The sequence below is a fragment of the Camarhynchus parvulus genome, chromosome 4, assembly GCF_901933205.1.
Source record: "Camarhynchus parvulus chromosome 4, STF_HiC, whole genome shotgun sequence".
NCBI lineage: Eukaryota > Metazoa > Chordata > Aves > Passeriformes > Thraupidae > Camarhynchus > Camarhynchus parvulus.
The window spans coordinates 15,681,703-15,708,398 of record NC_044574.1 but is presented as its reverse complement, the minus strand read 5'-3'; the positions used below and the strand labels follow the sequence as shown (position 1 = coordinate 15,708,398).

General features: G+C 36.2%; 1 protein-coding gene across 1 annotated transcript in view; it reads left to right on the top strand.

Annotated features, from left to right (window-relative positions):
• Window positions 1–25,119, top strand: part of TAPT1 (transmembrane anterior posterior transformation 1) — a 49,523-nt gene extending 24,404 nt beyond the window's left edge. The window contains exons 5-14 of the mRNA XM_030947094.1: window positions 2,547–2,682; window positions 3,480–3,577; window positions 3,753–3,822; window positions 11,476–11,556; window positions 12,389–12,498; window positions 14,120–14,179; window positions 15,598–15,666; window positions 16,654–16,730; window positions 20,194–20,354; window positions 22,989–25,119. Of these exons, the coding sequence (XP_030802954.1) occupies window positions 2,547–2,682; window positions 3,480–3,577; window positions 3,753–3,822; window positions 11,476–11,556; window positions 12,389–12,498; window positions 14,120–14,179; window positions 15,598–15,666; window positions 16,654–16,730; window positions 20,194–20,354; window positions 22,989–23,218 (1,092 nt within the window). The 3' untranslated portion in view covers window positions 23,219–25,119. The remainder of the gene's footprint in view (window positions 1–2,546; window positions 2,683–3,479; window positions 3,578–3,752; window positions 3,823–11,475; window positions 11,557–12,388; window positions 12,499–14,119; window positions 14,180–15,597; window positions 15,667–16,653; window positions 16,731–20,193; window positions 20,355–22,988) is intronic.
• The last annotated feature ends 1,577 nt before the right edge of the window (window positions 25,120–26,696 follow it).

Sequence of the window (26,696 nt, the reverse complement as noted above, 5' to 3'; positions counted from 1 at the left end):
TTTGAAGCAATACTGCAGTGTTTGCTGTGAATTGAAAGCCATGTGACATTCTGTTTGGAATGAGGAATTGAATTACTTTGCTATGTTTGGCAGAACCAGAATTGTGTGTTTTAACTAAGAAAAGTGCTGCATTATTTATTTTAGGAAAGGGAGAAGTTTGTTACTACTCATGGTTATTAGAAAAATTACTTTAGACTTTGAATTTGGGAATAGTATTTAATTTCCATGGTGTCTCATGAAACCCAGCATGCCAAGCAGAGTGTGTGTTTTTAAGGGGCTCTTTTACCATGACAGGTTGCAGCAATATTGGCAGAAAATATTCATGGTATCCCACTGAAAGACTTGGATAGTCAGCTTTCAACAGTTTGAATATTGGCTTGCTTAGACTACTTTGCTGATTTTTATTAAAAGTCTTTGCTACTGATGCAAGCAGGTTTTTTTAAGGAATTCTTAATATGCTCTTTTTGAAGCAATATGCTTTACATATTTTCCCAAGTTTTCAAAATAAGGAAGATCTTTTTAGTCTAGTAAATCACCGAGCAACAGAGATGTTTACAATGTCCTAATGTTTTCGGCTGTTGGCAAGTCCGGGGAGTATTGTCCTGGACAGATATGAGGAGTGCAAAATCTTCAAATTATGTGCTGAATGCTCCCAACTTACAGGCTAAGGGGAGCATTCAGCACATTTGGCTTAAATGACACTTTTCTTTTTTAGATTCAGACCCACCGGCTCCTGCTCCTTGTGAAGCCCCAGTGTGCGTTACGCTGGTGACAGCACTCACCATGGAATTCTGCTGGAGCCTGGAGCCGGCATGTAGGGTTTAGGTAAGTCACATTTGGAAAAGCGAGCAACAATATTGTGTGGTGGGTTTTAATATTTTCTATCCTTTCAGCAAAGAACCAAGGACTGCTTAAATAGAAAGGAAAGCAAAGCCACCATTTTATCTATTAAAACCCTCACAATATTGTGAACAAAACTTACCAAACTCTTAAGTTTCTGTAGCTGGTGTTATTACACCAGGTGTAATTACTCAGTGGGTCATCACAATGAGCAGGAACCAAATAATGCAGACAATCTCAATTTACAAAATCTAAAAGCCGAAAACAATGCCACTGTAAATATCTCTCAAACTGATGGGGTTGGGAGCTTCAGATTTATGATAATGCATCAGCTCATGGCTTTGTTCATTTTATTTCATAGGTGATTCTTAGAGCACAGCACATTGTACATTTGCTTGAGGCATCCTGTAAAATTTTGTTTTAATTCAATGTTCATATTTTAGGAAACTTCATTCAGTAATAGTGTCAGAAATAAGTACGACTTTCGTCACTTTAATACCTTTGCCTTGACAATTATTTAGTTTAAAAAGTCAGGAGATTATCTGAAGTCTAGGTTTGGGTTGTCCCAAGAACTTATTTTCTATCTAGTAGGATCAGTATTTGCAGGGACATTGTACACCTGGTTCTGTACTGCTACATGTTGATTTGACATGTCAAAAATTGTTGTTTTACAGAAAGACACTAAGAGAAAAATATTCCTTGTCTTTCTTAAGTAGAGATAATCAGTTTGTCATCTTTACCTGTTTCCATTTGGTTGAATTAGTAAGCAATGAGAGATAGCTCTTTTTTTAGCCAGACATGCCAAGTTTAATTATTGAAGTTCTGGTTTTGTTGCCCTGTGCAGCTTGGTTTTAAAATTATTGAACTACAGTGTATAGACAGAAAAAAATGTTCTTCTGTGTAATGATTTTCAGTTTTATATGTTTGTTGCTGATGAAATGTTGGGAACTGGTGGAACTCCCTATGACCTTTCTTGCTGTGGTATTAAATTACAAGTTCAAAATGCTGTCCATATGTTTTCTATCTTTAGAATTACTGCTAGAGGGTTTTTTCCTATTTGTGTGTATATTCTTTGGATTATACTCCAGGTGTTTGTTGTTTTTTCATCATATTTTCCCTTTTTGGCAGACTTTCAAGTCCCTCTTAATCGCTTGTTTTTGTGTGTATAGTACTTTTAATTTTGAATTCTGCTTTATGTAGACATTTGCATTAAGTATATACTTTAGTGTATAGAAAGCAGTAAAGACAAGTCTAATTTTAGGGGTTTTGTACCGTAAGCTAATGTTCCCTGTCATCTGGCATTCACATTTTTATTGTTGGGGTTTTTTCTTTTAAACTCAGAGGGATGGGGAGAAAACATTTTAAATGGTTTGATACAACAGACATACTGCTTTATCAAAGACTGAGTTTTGAGTTGCACTTGAGTATCTTTCAAGAAAGCATCTAAGACAACAATATATTATTATTTATTCCAAATACTGTTGCAAAGGGGATAGTAAATTTGAAAGGGAAGGTAAACTGCGTAATATACAAAAGGAACGGTGTTGCTGTGAAATCCAGAGAGAAAATGGAGTAAGTAAGAGATCAAAAGCGATATATATGTGAAACCTGTTTTAGATTGAGCTGTACTTTTAGTTTGAAGTGTTCTTGACCTGGGTTTACTCAAGTGTTGGAGAGAAAAAGGCAGTAAAGTTGTTCTTGTTTAGGTGGCTGATCGTCTGATTTCTTCATTTGGACAAGATATTTTGGATGCTCTTTATTGGACAGCTACAGAACCTAAGGAAAGAAAAAGAGCTCACATAGGTGTGATTCCTCACTTCTTCATGGCAGTGTTCTATGTCTGTATCCTTTTTTCTTTGATAAATTACAAAATTTTCTAAGTTAAATTACAGAATAATTGCTCTGAATTATTTATTTTAATACATTTGAAAAATTGATAGCATTCATAAATCATTCTTCCTTTACTTGAAAAGTAAGATTGCCAGTACCACCTGCTTTAAAATAAATAATCCCTTCATGATGGTGTACCTGTAGTAAAATAAAAAGCCATAGTTGGATAGTTCATGGAAAATTTTATTTCTGATTTGGTTTTGAGTATTTTGGCTCACAGGGCCTTAAAGATAGAGGGGTTTTGTTATTTAGTGGTATTTTAAATGCATCTAGCTTGAATATATTTTCTTGAAGTGAAAGGATAAACTCATGCATATTCAGGATGCAAATGTTCTTAGTGTGAAATAATCTTAAAATGAATTTATGACTCTAAAGAGATACTGTAGTCCAGTAGTTTTGGTAATGAATTTAAAATTCTTACAATTTTTCCCTATTTTGTCTGAACCTTTAGGCTAATTCTGAATCTTTACCTGAGATTTTTTTTCTGCAGCCTGTATTGGTGTTTCTCACAACTAATGTCATTGGGTTCTTTTAGAGCAAGAAAAATTAGCATCATTATTACATGCTACAAAGCACTGTGCATTTATTACATACATGTAAGTATTGTCTTGCTGTAAGTCTGGTTTACAGGAATGTAGGAAACTTTCCTGTTAAACTTTGAAAGCAAAATAGGAGATCTGTGGTTCACTGCTCTTCAGTACTGTGCAGAAAACCTATTTCAGATATTCTTCCTTAACCCTGCTATGCAGTCCTGCATGCTATTCTTATAATGGTTCAAGCAACAACCCTCAATGTGGCCTTCAACTCCCACAATAAATCACTGCTTACCATCATGATGTCCAATAATGTAAGTATGTAGCTTTATCATATAGCTACCCTCATTTGTTTCAGAATCCTATATCTTTGTGTATCATATGTCTTAAATATTAATATTTTTAAATGGCTTCTTTTTTGATATTATTATTTGTTTAATGTCAGTTTTTTATGAGTAAAAACTAACTAACTGTTTCTAAAAATTGCAGTTCGTCGAAATAAAAGGAAGTGTTTTCAAGAAGTTTGAGAAGAACAATCTTTTTCAAATGTCAAATAGTGGTATGTATAGCGGTGCTGATCAGGAGAAAATGTGCAGAGAGACTGTTTATTTAATTCATTAATATATTTAATATAATCAATGTATTTAATATTATTCTTACTATAAACATTTTACCTTGGTGAATTTGAGTGTTCTGACTTGCATTCCTCATCACCCATTTTACTGATTGGTTCAGTAGGATGAAATTGAGATCCGCTTCAAGGAGCACTTAGTCCTTTTATGGCAAGTTTTTATTTGAGGTGCTAAAACAGCCTACAGGCTTTGTGCTGAAATGCCCGTGCTTCCAAGTGATCAAGTCTTTTGTTGTCAAAAAATTGACTTTATAGTGTGCTGTATTGACACAGTGATCTCAGAATGCATGTTGTTGGGCAGCTGTGAGGGTGGATCTTGAAATACCTCCCCCCTAGCCCTAAAACAACAAAAAAACCAGTGCAACAAAGTAGCTGATATATGAGGGATATACCAGAGATTACTCTAATTTGTGATATGCTCCCAATAGGTAGAGGGTACTTAGGAAACATGCTTCTGGCACTTCTTAACTGTATTGCTGCTTAGGATGAATTTTGGGCATTTGTACTCAGAATGTCTCATGAGGAAAAGCTGTTCAGGTATCCTTTGATGGAGATTCTTCCTAATACTGATATCAGCCATTTGAAATATTTATTGAATTCTTGATTTTAAAGCCAGTAGGAATGATTGTACTTTAAGGTTGTGCTAGAGCTTCTTTGCTTGTACTAGTTTTGTAGAATCTCAGAATGCCCTGGACTGGAAGGGGCCTCAAAGATTGTCTTATTCCAACCCCCAGCCATGGGCAGGGTCGCCTTCCACTAGACCGGGTTGCTCCAGCCCCATCCACCTTGGTGCCCTCCTCCAGGGAGGGGACATCCACAGCTTCTTTGGGCAACCTGTGCCAGTGCCTCAGCACCCTCACAGTGAAGAATTCCTTCAGTATATTTGATTGGAATTTCCCCACATTCTTTTATACAGATGGGCAAAGAAAACAGAACATACTCTTTTAATTCCAGCTCTAAGGTTTTAAACCAGATAACTGAAATGTGCAATAGGTTAAAAAAATAAAATAGCTACTTATTTAAAAACAGATTATTCATATTTTTATATCATAAGTTAAATTTTCAATAGGCTTACATCAGGTTTTGAGTTCTGACTATTGGTATGACCTCTGTCTAATTCATCTGCAAACTTCAATTTTACGTGCAGATGTTCTGTAATTCTTTGGATGAAAGACTACTTACATAAAACCTTAAATATATCACAGAGAATTGTATAACAGAAAATTAACACTAAATTCTAAGCTTAAAACTCCCAAAAAAGATCTTCCCAGATATGTTGATAATATTTATTCTGTGATAATAGTATTATTTTCCGTTCCAAGATCTAATTACTTATATTTTTAAAATCAGACATATTTAACTTTACAGCGAGAATGCTAAAAATGAAATTTACTTAACTATTGACAGAAAACCTAGATAAGGTTTATTATTAGTGCAGAAAATAGTTACGACTATGCATCTAGCTCTCCTGCCAAAAGGTGAGGCCTCTTTCATGTTGAAATAAGCAAGGGACTGATACTAGAAATTGCTAGCAATTTCCTCCATAAAAAGAAAAGGATATCAATATTTTATTGCTGGACATTATTATTGAAGACCCATAATAGCAGAACCAGGTCGTCCTTTATCAGTTGATGGAAGAAGTATTGCCATTCATTAGTGTGGGGATGAGGCAGTGAGTACATACATAGAAGAGTGCACAAAACAAGCTAATTTATTCCTTTCAAACAGATCACTTTTCCTGGAACACCTTTCAGTATGGTTATAAATAGCAGTGTTTTTCTTCTCAGAGATAAATAACTGACAGATTTTTAGTAGAGCTTTTCACCTCTTTTGAACTTGAACAGATTTACTGCATCACAGTCTCAGTAAGGGTGGAACAGTATTGTTTCAATTCATGTATTCTGATCACTTTAGTATCCTTTAAATGTTTTATTTCATGCAGCTGAAATGATGGTGCATATTTTGATGGTGTATCTTACAATGGTGTTGGCTTGGTGTGCCAGTACTTCATCCTGCCCTGGAACTGAGGCTAGTCTGGTCCTGCCAGCTGAGCTTCCAGTTAGCCTTTGGAGTGGTCTTGTGTGTCCTAGAACACATTGTGCTCAAGCTGCATGCCTGGGCTGAACTAAACTTTTGAAAGGAAATACTAAATCTAGGCACTCCTGTGTATTTCCCACCTTTCTCTGCTTCTTTCAGTAATTTTCTGATGTTTGCAGTCATCCGTAGGGTAATGATGGCAGCAGTAGCTGATGAAGCTTGGACACACTGAATGGATTCACCTTTTCTGGGGCTCAGCTCAAAATATTAAACAGGATTTAAATAGTATTTAAATGTTTTCAATTCAGTGTAAAGGTACTGATTAGAACACAGTAGGTAAATAATCTGAGGGGAATAATAGGAATCTCACAGGGGCATCTGAGGAATTTCTCACGAGTAGGTGAAACTCTCTTCTTATTTAGCATGTGAATTAAAAGAAAAATATGACATAGCAGAAAAGATAAGCAATGACCACCAGAGTAGATACTGTGTTCAAGAGAAGTTACTACAACTCAAATTCAAAAGCAAGTTTTCTTGTGCATAAAAGTGTGAAAACAGAAATGAGCTGTGCAAGCTGTACTTTCTAGGAAATGCCCCGTATCATACGTTGAAATACCTTGCAGAGCCCTGCCTGGCTGAAGCTTCTACACAGTATGACATCAGGATAGGAAGTGCCACCAAGCTACTGGAAGTTGTGAAATCATTTTCACTTGGCATTGTGCTCAGCACCAGTTGGTGGATAGCAAGCTCATGTGTAGCTGTATTATTTTTCTCAGTATTTACATTTCTGGACTTAGTGGAGTCAGTGATCCTTCTCACCTTTGTATGGCCATTTAAAATTCTACTGTAACTGCTAATCTACTAAAATTTCAGGATTAAAATAACTGTGAATCATCTACATAAAAATTAATTGAACAGGACATGAAATACACATAAGTTAATTGTTGTCTAATAAAACTAAACCTGTTGTCTTTTAGGGGCAGATCAACAAAGACCGTAGGCTTCTATAGCTGCTTGACACTGCAGCTACAGAATCTGGGACTTCAACCATGCTGTTCCCACAGCTTTGATTTGTCAGCTGCAGCAAAATTACTTTTGTATTGTCACCCTGACTTTTACAAGGAAATTTATGTACACCCAGGCAATCTAAACACTGCAGCCATTGGAAAGCACTTCTATACAGAAAGTCTTTTATTTGGTGTATCAGAAAGAAATAGTCCCCTAAATTTAAATAGTATATTCTCTTTTTGAAATAGTTATCTGTGAACTAATTTTGTAGGGTCAGTATTAGAGAACAAGGAGACCAAATTATAAAGAAAAATTCTTTCATCATTGTTGAAAGCCCAGCATGCTGCCTTCCTTTATGCTTTTAAATGTCTTATTTTAATTTCAAGCTGTGCTCTAAATTAAATTTTTTCACAAAAGTCAATTGTACCTCATACAAAGAAGTGAATTAGATGTAGTGCATTAGGTTATTTCCTTCAGTTCGTTATTAGGCCTGACTCTTCCTTGTTTTTTAAATCTCTTGTCTCAAAAATTGAACATATTTATTTTAAAGTTTTAGGAACTTCAGTTTTCTTCTTTATAATTCTGTGCTTTTTCTTCTCTGTTCTTCTTTGTTCCAAATTTATCAGTCTCTGACTTTGATCACAATACTGAATAGCCTTTATTTTTGCTTTTGGTCTTTGAAATTTGAACTGCTTTCTTGTATGGCTTTGGGTTTTTTAATACCATTATTCTAATCGAGTTGTTTATTTTAAGGATGAGGGATTTGGGGGCAGGACTGTGTTTGAGATTGGTGTGTCCTTGATGGTTCCTTGTTCAGTGTTTGATCCTTTCTTGTGCTCTGGTCACTTGTTAAGAGGTAGTTGGCACTATAGCTATTTAGGAGTTGCTGAGATGTAAACCAAAAGATCTTGTTTCACTTGTTACATGCTACAATTTATAACTAACTTTTGATCTAAACATATAAACAGGGGGATTAACGTGATAATTTTTTTTTTCTTTCTGGTTTGGGATTCCTGCATAATGTGTCAGGGAATCTGGAAGGAAATATGTGTGTGTTCTAAAGACTATTTACCCCACTTCAGGATCTCTGTTCCTGGGCTCTCACTGTGATGCAGCCCAGGACACGTTTGGCTCTCTGGGCTGTGAGCAGACATTGCCAGCTCCTGCCCAGCCTCTCATCCACCAGAACCCCCAAGTCCTTCTCAACAGGGCTGGTTTTGATCTGTTCACCCCCAGCCTGTGTTGATACCTGGGGTTGCCCCAACCCAGATGCAGCACCTTGCACTTGGTCTTATTACACCTTTTGAGACTCCCATGGGTCCATTTCTTGAGTTTGTCCAGGTCCTTCTGGATGACATCCTACCCTTCTGGTGTGGCAACCTCAGCGCTCAGTCATCTGCAAATTTGCTGAGGGTGCACTCAATTCCTTCATCTCTGTTGTTAGTGAAGATACTAAATAACACTGGTCTCAATATGGACTCCTGAGGGGCAGCACCTGTCTCTGATATCCATCCAGATTTCTGCACAATATGTCATCAGCACTGTGCATGGTATGTGCTGACAAGAGACTGGTCAAGGGGATAAATATATCTGAATTAGTGCTACATGTCAGGTTTTTAACATTCATCAACACTGAGAAAGTAAGCTTCTTAATCAGGTCCTTGTGGAGGTAGCTGAAGACCATTTAAAATGTCATTGGCCTGACATTTTGGCTCTCATTTCACCCTGCCTTATAATGGCAAGGGTTATTGAAGCTATACTGTATCCTAACAGAAAAACAGTTATGTGGTATGCTTATTCTGTTTACATAGTGGAATACATGCAAAACTGAGTTGAAATGGCTTATATCAATGTTACTAAGCATTGTCATAATGGAGAATGAAAAGAGATCACTTTTCTTTCCACTTTACTCTTCGTTATGCTGAAGCAGAATAGAATGATTGCCTCCTGCTAGTACCTGTGCTGTCTGTAACTGATCACTAACACTGGTGGTTTGTCACTGTTTTGCCAAATTCACAATTACATTGATATACTTTATCTTTGTTTTTCTTAAGAGCATGAGCAGGTGTGGACCCAGGGATGTAGCTTCACTTGTTCTGTAGTTCACCACATCATCCAAGAAGTGGCAATACATGGTACAGGAAAATCCCCTCACCAGTTTTAAAAAACCAAATGTACATATACAACATCAAATTAATTCATAATAAATGATGAAACATTACTGTACATATTTTCTATTCTGGAATTTTGATTAATATTTAGGACTGATTACCAGTGGTTGTTTTGCATATCCTGAAGCCTTTTTTTGTCCTTGTCCATGAGGGTGAGAAATGAAATGAATTTTTGATTTGTTTGAGTTTACTGTTGGAGCTGCTGTAAAGTGCCCTGTCTGCCTTGCTTGCAACTCTGACAGTTGATGAGAGGGATGAGGATGAAGAGCAGCAGCCACAGTTATTCCTCTCCCTCCTAACAGCCTTGAACAGCTGTGGCAGAGGAGATAACAGATTAGAAGGGAGGCCACTGAGAACAGGGAAAATAAGCAAGAGGGGGAAAATAGGTATCAGGCTGTCACCCAGTTGGAAGAAAATTAGTGGAAGAAAAATTGGTATTACAGCATTATAAGAGGAAATTTCAAGTCCAAAATGTCCCTTCTCAATTTAATCCTGTTGACTGGTGAGCTAACATACCAAGCAGGTAATAAATGTCTGGAGGATTAGCTTGAGACATGCTTTAATGTTAGGCCTGAATTAATGTCCTTGCTTCCCACTTAAGAATATCTCTCTGTACAGGCCTCCATGGGACCTGAAAAACTGAAGATGAGATCTGTGTTTGTTCTTCATTGCTGACCAGTGCTGCGTCATGGCAATGTGGGAAATAGAAGATAAAAATATTTTGAAATTCAGTGCAAAAGTCTGAAAGCTCAGTGATTATTTCCAAGTCATTAATGGGCATGATAAAGCATGTAGATCAATGAGTGCTTGACTGCATTTTCATCCATTTGTGATAGTGTCAAGTGGTGCCTTGTAACTAGGTTTTTCAGATGATACTGTGTTCTGGTCATTTGGGCAGTATTTTGTTAATTCAGAAGCATAGAAGAATGTATTTCACTTGGAGTGTTACTGGCAGAAAATGAAGAAATTATGCTTAGGTTTTACTTAAGTCCTTTTTTTCTGCTTTAAATTTATTGTACTAAAATATTTCCTTTTTCTCCCCCAACATACATATGCCATTCATTCTATTTTGAAAGCCTGTACTTCCTCTGTCCCTTCTCCAGCCCATACTGACAAATAAATTTATGCTATTGTGCATGAAATCTCATTCTTCTTGAATTCTGTGTACTTTTTCTTTCCTTCACCTGGAGGATTTCTTCTTTTATTTTTGCTCAATTTTTTCAGACCTGCCAGTATTTCCAAACTTCTATTCTAAAATGAGGGGTATTATTATACTGTAGTAACTGCAGCCACAGGCATTGCTGATGACCTGTAGTCAGTCAGAGATGATGGAAACCGTTGACACAAAGTCAATTTTTTTTGTCCAGCTTAATTGTTGTGTGTTCTTCTGAACATTTCTATTTCTTGTTTCCCAAAATCAGTAGGTAGAACCCCACACAATATTGGAGGTGCTTAAGAAAATGAACCCTTGGGACCACAAAGAAATTATTTCTGTGATTATTGACAGGTGTGACAAGCAATAAGGGTCTTCACAGATTTTCTTAGTAGCTCTATCTTCTAAAAAGACTTTTTTGGACTTCCTAAATTGTGATGACATTATGTTTTAGGTTTTACCCTGCTTTTTAGTAATGCGGTTTCAGGAGGGTGTTTTTTTAATAAGCTAAAAAATGTGATGCTTCCTGAAGCAAGCTCTGTGTGTGTCATCTCTGGAAAAAGAATACCAAAGTAGAAAAAAAGGAGGCAAGGCATAGGACTTTGTCCCGAATTAGATTGCTCTTGTGCTACAGCGCCTACCATTTTGATAATTCTGCTGATACATCCTGCCGTTCCCTTTAAGAGGGCAGTGTGAAAGACTGGTAGGAGCCTTTTAGCTAAGGTCTAACAGTTGTATTCAAACATTTGTTCTTCCTTTTACTGAACCCAGTATACAGCAATTTGAATATCTATGATCTGTAGAAAATGAAATGTACCTTGCTAATAGCTTGAAAGGACAGATTGGTACATTCTCTTCATTTTAGTAGCAGGAAGTGCTGGTTCTTTTTGAATCACAGAATGAATGCAAGAAGAATTATTATTTTATTAATGTATTAGAAGAGGTGATAGTAAGTGACAATTCCCTTCTGCTGCTGGGAACTCCAAGGTGAGGCAGCGTTGGACAGACCAGTTCACAACCTACTGTGGAAATCCTGTCCATGGTGTTGTTCCCAGCATTTCCCCCACCCCTTAAATCCAGTTAAATAATTTGTGGGAAATGTTATCTAATCCAAGAATTAATAAATGATGGAACCTCAGAATGAGTAGATATCTTTGTATGCAAATAAATGTTTCTTTGGAGCTGACAGATTTTGGTTTTTTTAAAATCCAGATATAAAGGAGAGGTTCACTAATTACGTGCTGCTGCTAATTGTATGTCTAAGAAATATGGAACAGTTCTCATGGAATCCAGGTGAGTAAACTAAAAGAAAAAATTCTATGCTCTCAAGAGCTGTATTTCTTGCTTCTTCTCTCAATCTGAAAGATAAGAGTAATCAACACATTTAATTATCAAATCCTAATTTTATCAAATACCTTAGATTCTCGTTTTTCTATTTCTGGTCTAAGAATGACTGTGTTCTTTCTGCTAGAAATATCTATTGTTATGCTATAAATATGTGTAGTTATCTTTCAAGCAGTGTCTGGAACAATTTCTTCCCAGCCCTTTCCTTTCCTTTGAGTATGCTGTGGTTGAAGGATCCCCTAGAAAGTAGCTAGTGAGATTGAAATGTGATAAAGATTATGTTAAAATACAATTCTTAATCTAACATTGATTATACTGAAGATTTTAATGACCTATTAAATAAATATTGTGTAAAATAGCGATTTTATTAAAACATTGTTTTAATAATTTTGACTCCTGCTCTGTGAGGTATATTTTGCCTGAATCTTACCAGTCTACCTAAATTTTACCTTAAGTATCAAAAACTGCAGATGCTTTGTCTATGTCTTACACATACGGAACACGTATCTAATACTTGCAAAGGTTCCTACTAAGGGTAAAGGTTTACAAAGTGAAGAGTTTAGAGCCTGATCCTAACTGTGATGTGATAGTACAGCACTGATAAGTTTTTAGGACAGCAGTGGAATAAGCAAGAATTTGCACACTGCATGCTCAGTGATATCTAAACCTACATATTCTTCAGACTCATGAGAATTTTTCATTGTTGAATAGAACTGTTACAATTCTTTTTGTATGCTGACATTAAATTAAATGGCCTAACTTGTTTCTTCACAACCTTCAGATCACTTTTGGGTGCTATTCCCGGATGTTTGCATGGTGGTTGCTTCAGAAATTGCAGTGGATATTGTGAAACACGCCTTTATAACAAAATTCAATGACATCACGGCAGATGTAGGTATTCTGTTTGGAATGCTGGATGCTATTTAAATTGTATTTAATTTTGCTAATATTTTTTTAAATATTAAAATTTTTTCCAGGGCAGAAAACATAAAAATTGTTATTTTCATATGTTTGATATCACTTGGGAAAGCTTGCTAGTTTCCTGATACAATATACTTTTGAGGATCTTTTTAATGTGTAACTAACACCTCTGCTTCTAAATTAGTAGTTCCAGATCCATAAATTATTGCAAGTTTTGTATAACAGCTCACATAATAGCTATAATTCACATTATTGGCAGATCATTTTGTGAAGTGATTTAAACTGAAAGGAAGTTACTTGTTCTGCAGTCTAGACAGAGCTTGTAGCCTTCCCTAACAAAATGGACTGTAGGTTAAAATTCAGGCTTTTGGAAAAACACATTTTGTTAGGCTGCTTTAACTCTATTATTGCAAGTGTGTTTAAAGTGGAATCTGAAATCAGAGATCTTTTTTTCCCCACTGTCCCTGGAGCACTAGTAGGAAGTAGGTTATGTTAGTTTCCCACTCCTGAAATTTCTTAGGCCACATATATTATCCAGTTCTTCTTTTAAAGTAGTAGATGAGGTTGCTTCTTGTGTGTTGCAGCATTACACATGGGCCATTTGTGTTCCACACTGTGAATTCAAACATGCTCGATAAATTTGCGAAGATATGAGCTAGTGTCTTTTCACTATTAAAACCACTTCTCAGAAAATGAGATCAGAACTTGTGTGGTGCTTTCTTTTTCAGCATCTCTAAAGTAACTACATTGTGAGGTGTAGAAACAAGTGTAATAGATGCACTTAATAAGCTCCCTTATGCCAGAGGCATTTATGCATGCCCTACTTTCGTACAGAGAGTGTGGAAAAAGAGCAGTAATGAAGCCATGGTAGCCAAAAATGTAGCATGCTTCAGAGTGCTGAAACAGCTGGAGGGTGGGGGTAGTCACTGGCAATTTTGTAAGGTTTATTCAATAAACTTTGTGGGGCTTGTGTATGAAGTTCTAAAGGTTTATGGTTGCTGTGTCAGGCTTTATCCAGAATTATTAACACCTGCAGTGCAAGTTGTCCTACCACTTATCTTTAAGATAGATGCTTTTCTTTCTTAATATGCTGAACTGTTTTAAAGAGAAGAAAAACATTATTTCATCTTCAGATGCAGTTTGATTTTTTCATAGGATCATTTGCTTAGTGAAAGCTCTCTCATTTGTTTAATTTGATCCCAAGACTAGCTTTCTTGTAGCTTAAAAGCAGTTATGAACTGTGAGGGGAAAAAACTACGTGTGATTAATGTGATTTCTTTTATTCCATGTTTCTCATAATCCTAAAATTCAGTAACTTTATGAAGTCTCATTCAATTTCTAAAGCATAGCGTAGTGTTGTTTCTTTGTTGTGTGTGTGTATATATATATATATATGCAAATTACTTTATTGCAGAAATAGAGGCTCATCTCTTGAAGAGTGTCAATAGACCTCAGAAAAACTGGCTTTGACTCTTTCAGCAAATGCATAAGTTCATAATACTTTATGGAAATACTTTATTAATATCTGTGTTGCTTTTATAATATGTGATAACAAATTAATCACACATCTGATGTGCTGGATTTTTTCCAGGTCTACAGTGAATACAGAGCCAGTCTTGCATTTGACCTTGTTAGCAGTCGACAGAAAAATGTAAGCCTGAAAATAAAATGCTCTTTCCTGTATTAACTAAGACAATTGTTAAAAGGGGAATATTGGAACAAACACCTAAAGAAATACATACAGTACTCTTACACTCCTGCAGTGCTGAAACCCTGCTCTGCTTTCTTTAATAAGAGATGACAGGAATGTTTCTTTATGATTTATATTATATCCAGTTGTTCAGGTCAGCTTGAGCTTCATTTAATATACTGCTGAGTAGTCTCTTCCAAATACACTTACAGTAAGGGGACAGTTGTAATGACTTTACATTTTTGACATACATGGGAAGTAAGTAAACTTAACAGAGTAAGTTTATATTACTGTTCTTTTTATGGTATTTTAACTGTGTTGGGTTTAAGCACAGTATTCATTAGGAATTTATATTTCTTTACAGATAGAGTGCACAGATGTTCAGACATGTTTGTACTATGCATGTTACTGTCATGGCATGGGTATTTATAGAACACACAGACCACCATTTTAGTTAGTACCATTTTTTTGAAAGCTGTTTACTGCACACCTTTCATGGATGAGGACTCCTTAGGTTTCATTTGTTAGCATTTCACTCATCAGTGCTTTAGATGTGTGCTGTAACTATTAAATGAACTTCATTACTATGATTTCTGTAGTTTTCTTGGTCTTGTTTCTTGGGCTGCTGTGAGGAATGCAGTACTTAAACCTCATAAAGAAGATTGACACTGTCAGCTACTACTACTACTACTACTACTAATAATAATACTTAATACTTAATAATAACTTAATATTAAAAACACCAGTTCATTAGTTTTGAAAACTCTATTACTTTTCCTAAGGATCCTCTGTGGGAAATAAAATAGCATCATTTAGGCACTGACTTTGGTGTGATGTTCAGTACAGCAGGCAAGCTGTCATGTGAAGTACTTGTGTTTTGAGTACAAATGTAAAAACATTTTCAAAATAATTTTAACACAGTTATCTTAAGGCTAATTATAGATGTTTGTAGAATGATTTAAAATTGCTAGTGCAGTGGATAATTGTTCTTTTATTCCTGTAACAGTTTTTTCTGTAGAGAATTTGAGGATCAGTCAAATTAATACAAAAAGGTCTCTAAGCTGGTAATAATGTACAGATGAAATATCATAGTGGCTTTGGATTCAGTGTCCTAGTTGCTCTCAGTTTAGACATTTGTATTATACTCCAGTTGCTCTTGATTTAGGGCATTGAAGCTAATCTTACTGGTCATGGTAGTATTACATTTTTGTGTGTGAGTGCAGCTATCTCCATTTGAATTCCAAAATGTGAATAGGTACACTTTATACCAGTATAGTGTTTGTTAACAGAGCTTTATTCTTATCTGGAGGGTGTGCCAAGCTAAAATAAGCTCATTCCTTTGCATAAATAGTTCATTATTCTTCCTCTTCTTTTCCTAGGCATATACAGATTATAGTGATTCAGTTTCCAGAAGAATGGGTTTCATTCCTCTTCCACTGGCTGTTCTAGTAAGTAGTATCATTCCTATCAGTTCTCTGTCAATAAGATCTCACTTTGAGGATATGTCTCTCTGAGATAGCTAGCTGGATGTTTTAAGGATGAAATTATCATCTGAGGTAACTGAAATTATGCTGAAAGGTTGAGTTAATACTCAGTATAACCTGTATCACATACTACTCATGGCTTCACAAATGCATTATTGTTTCTCAGCCTTTCATAGAAAATCGAATATATATTAATTTTGTAGTATTTGTAAGAACTTGAATTGTACCAGTGGAATTAAACTACATCTGTATTTACTAAACACATATTCCTTTTGGCAGTTATCCTATTCATTCATTTGGAATAGTCAAAGCAGCTGGTTGCTGCAGAAGCAGAAGGTTATCAGTAGTGCAGCAGTTTATTGAGGGTTTTTCATAGGAGTCCTTGTGGCTGTCCCTATAATGATGCTTCATGACTCAATATTCTTTTATATGGGGCACTGAGCTCCTGATCTCTTGTTGACTACATCACTCTGAAATAGTTGACTTTGTTACACATACATATTGCTATAGAATGAATGACTTAATTAATGGAACTCTGTCCACATGCTGTCCTGAATTAACTATTGCAGAATGTTTTCTCTAAATAGCTGTCCCATCGTTCCCCATACACATATAAGATACACACATACAGACAAGCAGTACTTACAATTCTGGGGATCTGTACATGCTTTGTCAGCAAATATGCTTTTTTCCACTTCTTATTTTACTTGAAAGTCAGTGTTAAGGAAACATTGTCAAACTCCAGTTTTGGCAAAATTGCAACTAAGTGCTGTTATAATACTCATTCAGATCAAGATCTGGAGTAGTTAGTACTGCCAAGGGGAGCATTAGACTAAATTTCTGTTGATGTAAATGTTTCTACTTTTTTTTGAATTTACCAAATAAGAAATATCTGTTACAAAGTTCTGTTAATAACTGTGTGCTAAATTTTAATTTTTATTCTTAAAACAGCTCATCAGAGTCGTAACAAGCTCAATAAAAGTACAAGGAGTCTTAGCTTATGTTTGTGTTGTGCTGTTCTACTGTGGGTAAGTAAATCCACACAATTGAAAAGTATTCACCATTATTTGATTACATATATGCAATAAGTTTCTGTTGATATGTCTGGATGTAAGGATAAACAGAATTTATATTCAGTAGAACATAAATATAAAACCCTTATGCTCATAGTCTGAAATTGACAGTGCAGATTTGTCCCTCAGTACTGTGACTACATTGGGAGATTATAGCTCTCAGTAAGTAACTTCAGTAATGGAAATAACTCATTGCAAAAAGACTAAGACAATCTGTGTACAAGCACCATGCTTCTGTGTAAAAAGGGAAATTGAATTCCACGGACTGAAGTTTTCTGTGAAAAGACCAAAAGATTCAATAAGCGAACAAAAATAAGCAGTTCAAGTGCTCTGAGCAGATAATGAATTTTTCTCTCAGGTAGTTAAATGCAAGGTTTACTTTGGTTTAGGAAACTACTGTTAAAAAAAATAAATGCAAGGCTCACATTTCCTGGGAAGGGTGTGTCATTAAGTAATCTTAGTTAAGAAATATAATGTTCAATGGCAGTTCGTTTTCCATACCAAAGATGTGTTTATCCCTTCAGCATCCCTTCACTGCCAAGTCAGTTTATACTTACCTTACCTTTAACTTCTCACCAGTTGATAGGTACTTCTAGACTGCATAAGTGTACTTTACATCCAGTTTAGTTTGCCTGTCTTGAGACACTTGCTGTGTACTATCTGTGTACTGTCTGTACTTTCTAGGAAAGCTGTGTAGTGCATTGTTGGTTGTCTCTCAAAATTGATCATAAGCAATGAAGTGTTTCAAGCTGTTGACAGAACCTGCCTGCAGTTTTGTGGGAATGCTTCTTCCAGTGCCCTACCAAGCTGTGTTTTAAGTGAAGGCAGCAAGGCTTGAGATGCATAAGACTTCTAAGGCTGAGGCAGTGGTTCAGCAGGAAGAGAGGACACCATGCTGGAAGGGAGAAGACTACTGTTCTACAATAGCTTGTGCAAAGAACAGGATTACTACACGTTCTTTATTAATAGGTAGACTCTTATCTCTAATCTGGCACTAATCTGCAAAAAGCAGAGCTCGATCAGATGTGTTTTGTCTACATCAGTGTAGGGACACATCTGTTTAGTGTCAGATAACTAAGACTTTGAGATATTGCATAGAGGCCAAATAGTAAAATTTTAGTCACATTCCTCTGTGCCATACTTTGACTTTTTCCCCAGCATACTACATGCTGTGCCCATGTTCTCCCTAAAGCTAGCTTTGTATAATTCAAAGCGCTATGCCCTGATCATCACATTCAAACTGTGGTATACCAAGGTCAGCACTTAGATCGTGCTCAGTGGTTTTTCCTTTTTCCCAATATGTGTAATATTTTCCTACCTCTACCATTCCACTGCTGCAACCTAGGATTTTTCACTCTGTGGCTTGGGGAATGGAGGGCAGAAAGAAGTAATGCGATTAACATTGTGTTAAATGTTGCTATTTAAAGACATAGGTCGCAAAACTAAATACATTTTGGTCTATTTTGTCCTTATTAAAAAGTGAGAACAAATTTTTACTCTTGCTGTGATCTCAGACTTGGAGCTAGCTCACCTCCTGCATCTTTCAAGTAGTTTTTGTTCTGAACATAAATTTCAGCTTTTCATCAGATGTTGGAATATATATAGAATACAAACATAATAGCATAGATACGTGAGAAATTGCGTGATAAAATCTGAAGCAGTTAGCTGGGCAAAGACTTGAGCCTATACTATGGATGGATTAATTTTGTATTGTTTATTAACAACTCTAGTTAATCTTTAATTGTAGTTAAAGAGTCTTGCCAAAAAACCCATGAGTTTTCTTTTTCTAGAATTTTGAACAACTGCAAACTTACATTGTTAGAAATTTAAGCCTGAGATAGGCTAGCAGAAAAGAATAAAGGAGAATTGCTAGAAATGCTTGCATAATTTTCCATGAGAAGCTGGAACTGATACAGGGAAGTGGTGATTTATGGCCTTTTCAACTTCTGATCTCATTAAATCAGAGTCAAACTATGCTGTGGAAACCTTTTCTCTCAGAACAAAAAACATGTTACATAAGATGCATAAGGAAAACACCTCTAAACCATTAAAAATGAAGGAAACCTTCTCAACTGTCTGAAATAAAATCTATCCCAATAATATAATAAATTGAAGAGAAACACAGCTTTCAACTGATATAAAAGGGTATCTTCTTTGTGGTTGCTTGGATACTAAAATGTCACTTTCTTCTGAGTACTGAAAGTGGTGTGCTCTGCTCATTCTTCCATTTCTCTATTGAAATAGAATAAACTTACTTTTTCCCTTAAAAGTGTAGAGTAGTTCGGTTTTTTGTTTGACAAGTTCTGATTACATTTACACAGAGAAAAGATAGAGGAGCTGCTGCTGGAGTGTGCTTGGGTCACTTTATGATTAAGCAATTAGACCTGCTCCATGGGTCTGTGAATGTTCATTTCAAGTTGTCTTTTTAGTCTTTTAATGATGTACATGATAAACAGACTTCAGAGAGTGGAGGATGAATTTAGAGTCTGCATTTGGTTCACTGTTATTACATAGCTTGATTTGCATAGAGAATATTTCATTCATCTTGCAGAGAACAGATCACTCTCTCCTTGTTGTTCTGCAATGAGCCTTCACTCCCTGGAGTAGACATTGCTCTCTGTGAGTTATGTGTTGCTAGTAATGAAAATTAGATTTTGCAAAACTCAGTTGAATGGTAAAAAAGCACTTGATGGTAGATGAGGCCTTCCTTTTCTTCAAACAAGGAGACAGGTGGGAAAGAGATTCAGTGATGTTTGTGCTGCATTTTAGTCATACTAGAAAAAGAATCTGCCATCACCTGGACTGTCCTATGATGGTAATGCAGTGCTGCCTCTTTGGATTTGTTGAGTTCTATGGACTGTCTTCTGTGATGTGAAAAAGGACTTATTATGATTAGCCTGTAGTTTGTAAAAGCTACATATAGGACTTGGCAGTGCTGGGTTAATGGCTGGACTCAATGATCTTGGAAATCTTTTCCAACCTTAATGATTCCATAGTTCTGTATATGCTGTGCTGTGGTTCCAAGTTTACTAAGATCCTTGGCTGGGCACACTTAATTTGGGTACATTTATTTTGGACTTGCAGTGTTGAGGGCACTTTTTAATTCTGTGTTTAAATATTTAATGTCTTAAATGGCTGCTTAATTGTCCTTGTAGTCCTTTAGTTAAATAATAAAACTTGGTGTTTTTCTCTAGATGCTTTCTGGAGGAAAAAGAAAATTAAGCATTGAATCTGAAACAAATTGTTAGGAAAATTGTTACCTTTTGATCTTGATACTGAAAGGATTTAATTTTGTTAGCTAATCCTTCTAAGACAGCACTTACCATATGCAATTATTTTCATATGATTGATTGCAGTATGAATAATACGCAATTTTTTTAATGTGCTAATGCAAATATGTGAACAATTTTTTTTCCAGGTTAATATCTCTCAAGGTCCTTAACAGCATTGTACTGCTGGGGAAATCATGTCAATATGTAAAGGAAGCAAAAATGGAGGAGAAATTATTTAATCCTGTCCTGACTGCCACCCCAGGGAAGCCAGCTGGCAAACAGCAAGGCACATTTAAATCTACCCAAGGTAAGGCCAGCTGCCTTGATTTATTTTCAGTGAAAATCTTTCAGACTAAATTTGATATTAAAGCAGATGCATGACAATGTTTGCTGCACAAACCCTGTTGCTGGACGTTAATTGTGCCATAGCACAACTGTGAATACAAGTCTGCAAATACAGTAGAATTTATTGGTTTTAGTTCATGCATCTTCTTTAGGTAATCAATTCTCCTATCTCTGATAAGATCTCACTGTGATATGTGGAGGTGATAGAAACAATGGAATAGAAGCATCCTCTTGTTTTAACCATAGAATGGTTTGGTTTGGGTTGGAAGGAACCTTTAAAGACCATCTAGTCCAACCCCTCTGCCATGTCACTGTGAATATTTACGCATCATCTGTGACAGTGCTTAAGTTTAGTAGGTAAGCAATCTGTATTTCTCATGGAAATCAAAGTAAAACATGGTAGGTTTATGCATAGGTATAGTTAATTGTAGTTGTCATGAACACATAATGAAAAGCTTTATGAAATCCAGATAGGAATTTCAGTGGGTCTCTGCCCCATTTCCAGTCTGTGCAGCACAATTTCCTCTTACAGGTCCTCAGCATCAGCAGTTAATTTATAATGGGAATATGGCAGTATTGTGTTTGTGTGACACATTATAGGAGGAAACAGAAACCTTCATTGTTCCTGTCAACTGAATTGGATTGCATCTTCCTGTGGGAAAAGCTCAATGAGAGCCTTAGAGAACTTAACAGTGGGGCTTTTATTGTGTTCACTCCATGGCTTGCCAACAACTTGAACAGCTTGAAATGCAAGGTGCTCGTTAGTCGTCAGAGTGTCTGGCCAGCAAGGGGAGAGTTAAGAATCTGTCAGTGTTTGGCTTAAACCTCTGTATCTCACATGTGTCAAATCACATCAGGCACAAACTTGGTGCAAATGTTTACTTTTAAGTTCATACAACTGCTTTACTTTCATGATGAAAGAATGCGATCTAAATTGTTCTGAATTTATATTTGCATTCAGTTTTGCATTTCATTAGAGGACTATAATGATAATGTTTTAATTAAACAGTCTATTACTACATTTGTATATGAGACTTAGTAAGTTGTACTTACTTATATTGAGCCTTCAACTTACAGTATATAAATCCTGAAGACTCTTTTGAGCTGAAGTAGCAGGGATGCTTATTTTCTCCAACTGAAAGATTTTGAGCAAAAAGTAGCAACCAAAAAGCTTTTTATGGATTTTATTCAGTCTTCCTAGGTTCCACTGGTGATGGGAAAAGCTCAATTTTACAGTTTTTTGGGGATTTTATGTTTTTTTAACACCTCTTTATTTACTAGAATTCTTGATTACGTGAAAGAATGAGTTTACCTTCCCCAGCTTTTGCCTTATTACTGCTGGATTGACTCTGCAGTATTAGTTAGTCTCTGTGCCCCACTTAACAGGTTTTTACAATACAGTCTCTCAACCCATCTCTTCTTAGGATGAGGGTAAGGGAATTAATTAATCTGGTCTCCTTGCTGCCAGCTTATAGTTTAAGTCAGTTAATTTCCTAAGAGTTTCCAGCTTGTCCACAAAAACAGTTGAAATTTTGAAGAATAAAATTCTAAACTTGCTCTTGAAGGATGAAAGCTCTAATTACTGGTAATCATTTATAGGCTGACCAGCTACATCTGGAAGCTGCTGAGTTAGAAAATATTTACATTTGTAACCAAGTTCTAGAATTAAAATTACTTGTCTCCTTTTTCAATGCAAGTTTAGTACCTTTAATTTCCGTAAGATTGTAGAGGGTAACTCATGTACCTCCAAGTAGTAGATGGCATACTGCAGACAGATGCTCTGCAGAAATAAGTTTTGTAGTAATTTGGATAATGCTGCCATTCTGACAGGTAACATTTCCTTGGGCTGGTCTGCAGTACTCTCCACATCAGTCAGATTTTTTCAGATTCCTTTAGAAAAAATAGCTCAGTCTTTACTGAGGAGGAGATAATTTTAATTTTTTTCCTTTTTTCTTCTCTCCTTATGATTTGCTTGTGCATTTTAATTCTTTAAGCGTTTTAACAAAATATGGAAAAATTACATGGATATAACTTACCAATATCCTAGGTTAATGAAGCCAGTGTTCAGTTCCACTGAAATAAGAGACAGGGATAAAAATAGACATCTTTAATAGCACTGCTTTAGAAGCCAGTGCATAACAGTGCATGAGTCATTTATTAGCTATCCCTGGAGAAGGCAGGTTTATTGTACTTATCAAGAGGATTAGGCACATCTAGTTCCTGCTACAGATATTCCTTTTGTTCATTTCAGTAGCAAACATTTGTGTGATTCACACAAGGACTGTCAAAAATCTTTTTGCTTAAGCCAACAAAAATAAGCATGTATGTCCTAACTTCTGCTGCTTATGCTCTTGCTGATTATTTAAACTTCTGTAGAATTTTTTTCTTCTGTCTATTTATTTTCTAAATTAGAAATCTCTTACCATAAAGCTAAGAAGAGGTAGTGGCTTCCAGAAAGCATTTTTCTGCTGTTCTGCTGACTTGCTGTAGCACACTTTTTCAGGATAGCTTTGGACAAATCTGGAAGTTGCACATTGTATCAATATGTCTGTGTTAAATTCATTATTTTCTTTGTAACTGTCTTCTGTTCCAACAGGAATTTCCACAGATGAAAACGGTTCTACATCAGTTACCAATCAACCAGTGCATCAGAAGGAGAATATGCCATCTTTACTTGTAACAAGCAATTCTGATCAATTTCTGACAACACCTGATGGAGAAGAAAAAGATATAAGCCAAGACAGCTCAGAATTAAAACACAGGTCTGCAAAGAAAGACTTGTTGGAGATAGACAGGTTTACTATTTGTGGAAACAGAATTGACTAAGAATTTATTTTTTTTAAAATCTATGTGCTAAGGATACTGAGCTGTTGGGACAGCAGATGCTACCAGAATGGACAGTTGCCAAAAGGCAAATAAATATTTATTTAAAAACTTAAATTATTAATGGCAAAAAAGTTATTAATTTCTTTCTACATGTAACTTGGCTTGGTATCTGGTCAGGTCAAGTAAGTGATCTTTAACTTGCCTCTTGGAAAATGTGGTGGATCGTGAGTCTCTGGCCTGGTGGCAGAGCTGCAGTATGACTTTTCTGGAACACAGACTGGAAAAAAGCATAACCCTGTTCTGCATTATGGAACCATGCTTCCAGAACACTATTTTTCATTAAGGTTCTTCCAGTGTAAGGATATTCCTGGAAATGTTTGGTGACTTGACCGGAAGCTTGCCTATCCAGTTATCGTGTTTTATTAAACATCTGCAAGCAGAATTCAAAACTTGTGCTTATATCAACAAACACATAAAGCATTGGTACATAAAACAGTGAGTCAAGATAGTTATTCTTGTCAACAAAAATATTTTCAAGATGTATCTTGAAAATCTTGTAATCAGAATAAAATTTTGCCTTTAAGTAAAAGACTTACTGCTTAGTATTTTATCTGAATACTAAACACCAAGGAAAGATCACAGTAATGAAGGTTCTGCTTAACTGGGCAAATATGAAGCATATTCATTTCATGTGTTGTGTGTCCTGCAAGGCAAATTATTTAGAATTTTTTTTTAAAGCTGAGGATTTTTTGTTGCTGTAGGAAAAAATATTAAAGGGGCACTTCTGATGTTAAGGAGCGGGAGTGTTAATTGCAGCAAGTGTTGTGTTGGAACTGTAGGTGTGGCATTAACACAGCAGTAAAGAACATTGCACTGCATTTTGCATATAACTCTTAGAAGAATGACATCTGTGTATTAACATGCCTGAGAACATGCCTATAAAAGCTCACACTGACAATCAAACCATAATTATCCATTCAATGTAATTGATTGGTTTTAGTCAAACTTAAGTAGATGGACTAGATCTATAAAGAGCATTTAAGCATTACAATGCGTCTTAATTTCTGTGTGAGATGCAGAGTTGGGAAGGTTGACAAAAGAAGTTTTGAAATCCTCAGACCAAGCGTGGATTAAATTTGAGCTCAAAATATAGGCTGGAGAGTTTTATCCGAAGAGACCCCTTAGTTAATTATAAATTCTTCATATGTTGTTAAAACACAGCATTAGCTTCCAAAATGCCTTTCAGACATTCAAGTAAGCACCAATTTTACTTTCCAAGGGAAGGTATCATAAAAGTACTTCAGTACTGAATGAATGAAGACAATTTCCTCTTTTCTAATTTCATAATTTGTCAGAATGGGAAAGCCAAAGTTTCTTTGCTGGATGAACACGTGAAAGTTTAATGTACCTGCTAATCCCTGAGATTTGCAGGACTACAGTAATATAGCAGATGGAGGCAGTTGGACAGAATTGTGTGTCTGAGCAGACTTGATAATGAGAGGACTCTGCTGTACAGTTTAGGGCTGTCTGCTCTGGTGGGAGCTCCCTGCTGCAGTCTTTCAGCCTCTCCTCTCCCATAAGAGTAGTGGGAGTAATGGCCAAAATCTGTGGTTATGTTTAGGGATGAAAGTAAAAAGAAGAGGACTTGTGCTGTGGAAAAATTTGAAAATCTTTAATTTTTGATGTATTTTATACTAATTGGAGATGTTCACACATTGAAATTAAGATTATCTGTCAATTTGGTGTATCTTATTTTATAATTATTTAGCAGTTGCTAAAGAAAGCTTGAAATTGCTTTAATTTTTTTTCTGTTGAATGACATTCTGTATCAATTTTATAAGTGCATCTTGTGTGAAACTCAATAAAATTCAATTTTGTAATATTTGTTTAAAAAAGGAAAAGTACAGCGTTGACATTTCTTTTTTAGTATTCAGAGTTGGTGATCTTGCAAAGTATTTAATGTATTAATTTCCAGTTTCCATAAAGTAGGATTCTTGCAAATGTGGGACACAAATGAGTGTAAGAACTGGGTTATCAATGGCTTCAGATCTATTCCTGTAGCAGTTGGTTGTTACCACTTGTAGAAAGAAGATATTGATGCCAACCTATTATTAATTTGGTTTTTAAGGGCACACACCATGTGAATGAAAAAATCCCATGTCTCAGGGGAGTTGTAATTTCTGTAGTCAGTTGCTACAATTGCATTTACACCTCCCCAGCAAAGCCAAGTGTGAATGCAGGAGCAGCACAGGCAAAGCCCTTGCTGAGCACTGGGGCACGAGGCCTGGCCTGAATCCTCCTGGGGCTTGGTCTGACACTTCAGTTGTGGTGCCTGCTCTAAAGCAGCCCAGCTGGGCTTTGGGTATGGCTGGTACAGCCCTGCCTGCTGTGCAGGTGAGGCTTCTTTGCCCTGGCATCACCATAACACCAAGGTGGACTCGAGGCACTGTGCAGAGGCCATGGCAAACACAGCGCTTCCCTTGAGCTCCCCAGCTCTGGTAGGGGCCCAGCTGGGTGTTCCTTCCTTTTGCTGCAAGCTCTCTGACTGTTCTCATCTTTGTGTTCATGATTTATAGGGATTCCTTGGATCTCTTGCTGATTATTTTTGATGAAAAATCACAGCTGCTTCTCTGACCCTGGGTGGTCCTCTCAGAACTGTAGAGGTGGCTGAGGGGGAACAAACCACCAAGTAGGAAAAAACAGCAACACCAAATTTCTCATTGATAGATACAGCTGTTCATTTGGGTTTTCTTGAAAAGCTCCTGTCTTAACAGTGATACAGATAAGAGCATCACAAGTTAAGCAGTGAATAAATTAAGTTCTTCAATTGATAAATCCCTTCAAAAATAAAATCTAGGAAACATTTCAGCTAAAGTCACAGTTGCCAAATTAATTCCAAAAGCACACATTGAGTACAGTGTATGTTCATAATTAGTATTATTCATTATGGGAGCATTAAGAAACAACTGGTTTGGACAGGATTATTTAATTAATCTTTTCAAGCCTTTCAGATGTTCATCAGCCAAGCAGAATTTCCCCTCAAGCATAGTAGTTTTACAATCATAACCATGCTGTTAATTTACTGTCCTCTTAATTTAAAGTGAGTTTGTGAAAACTTTTCGACTTTGTCTTAATTTTTGTGGTGCAAAATTTTGTATAGTCTACTAATTTGTTCCAAAGTTTGTTTCTGTGACTCAGCATAATTGATGAGGTCACTGTTGTTAAAGCCAGTGTTTGCCCAGTTGTGGCTGCTGTGCCAGCTCAGCTGTTGGGCTGGAGATGTGAATCTGGGTGGTGGTGAGTCAGGATGGATGCAACTTAATTATAGCATAAATGTAATCAGACTCTGTGAAGCTCCTGAAACATTTTGTCTTATAAACTGGGCTTTTTCATTGTGAGTAAACTAGGTGTTGTTCAACTCAGTCTTGGGGAGTCAAGCTTCAGAATGCTCTTCAGAAATGTTAAACAAAATTTGCTT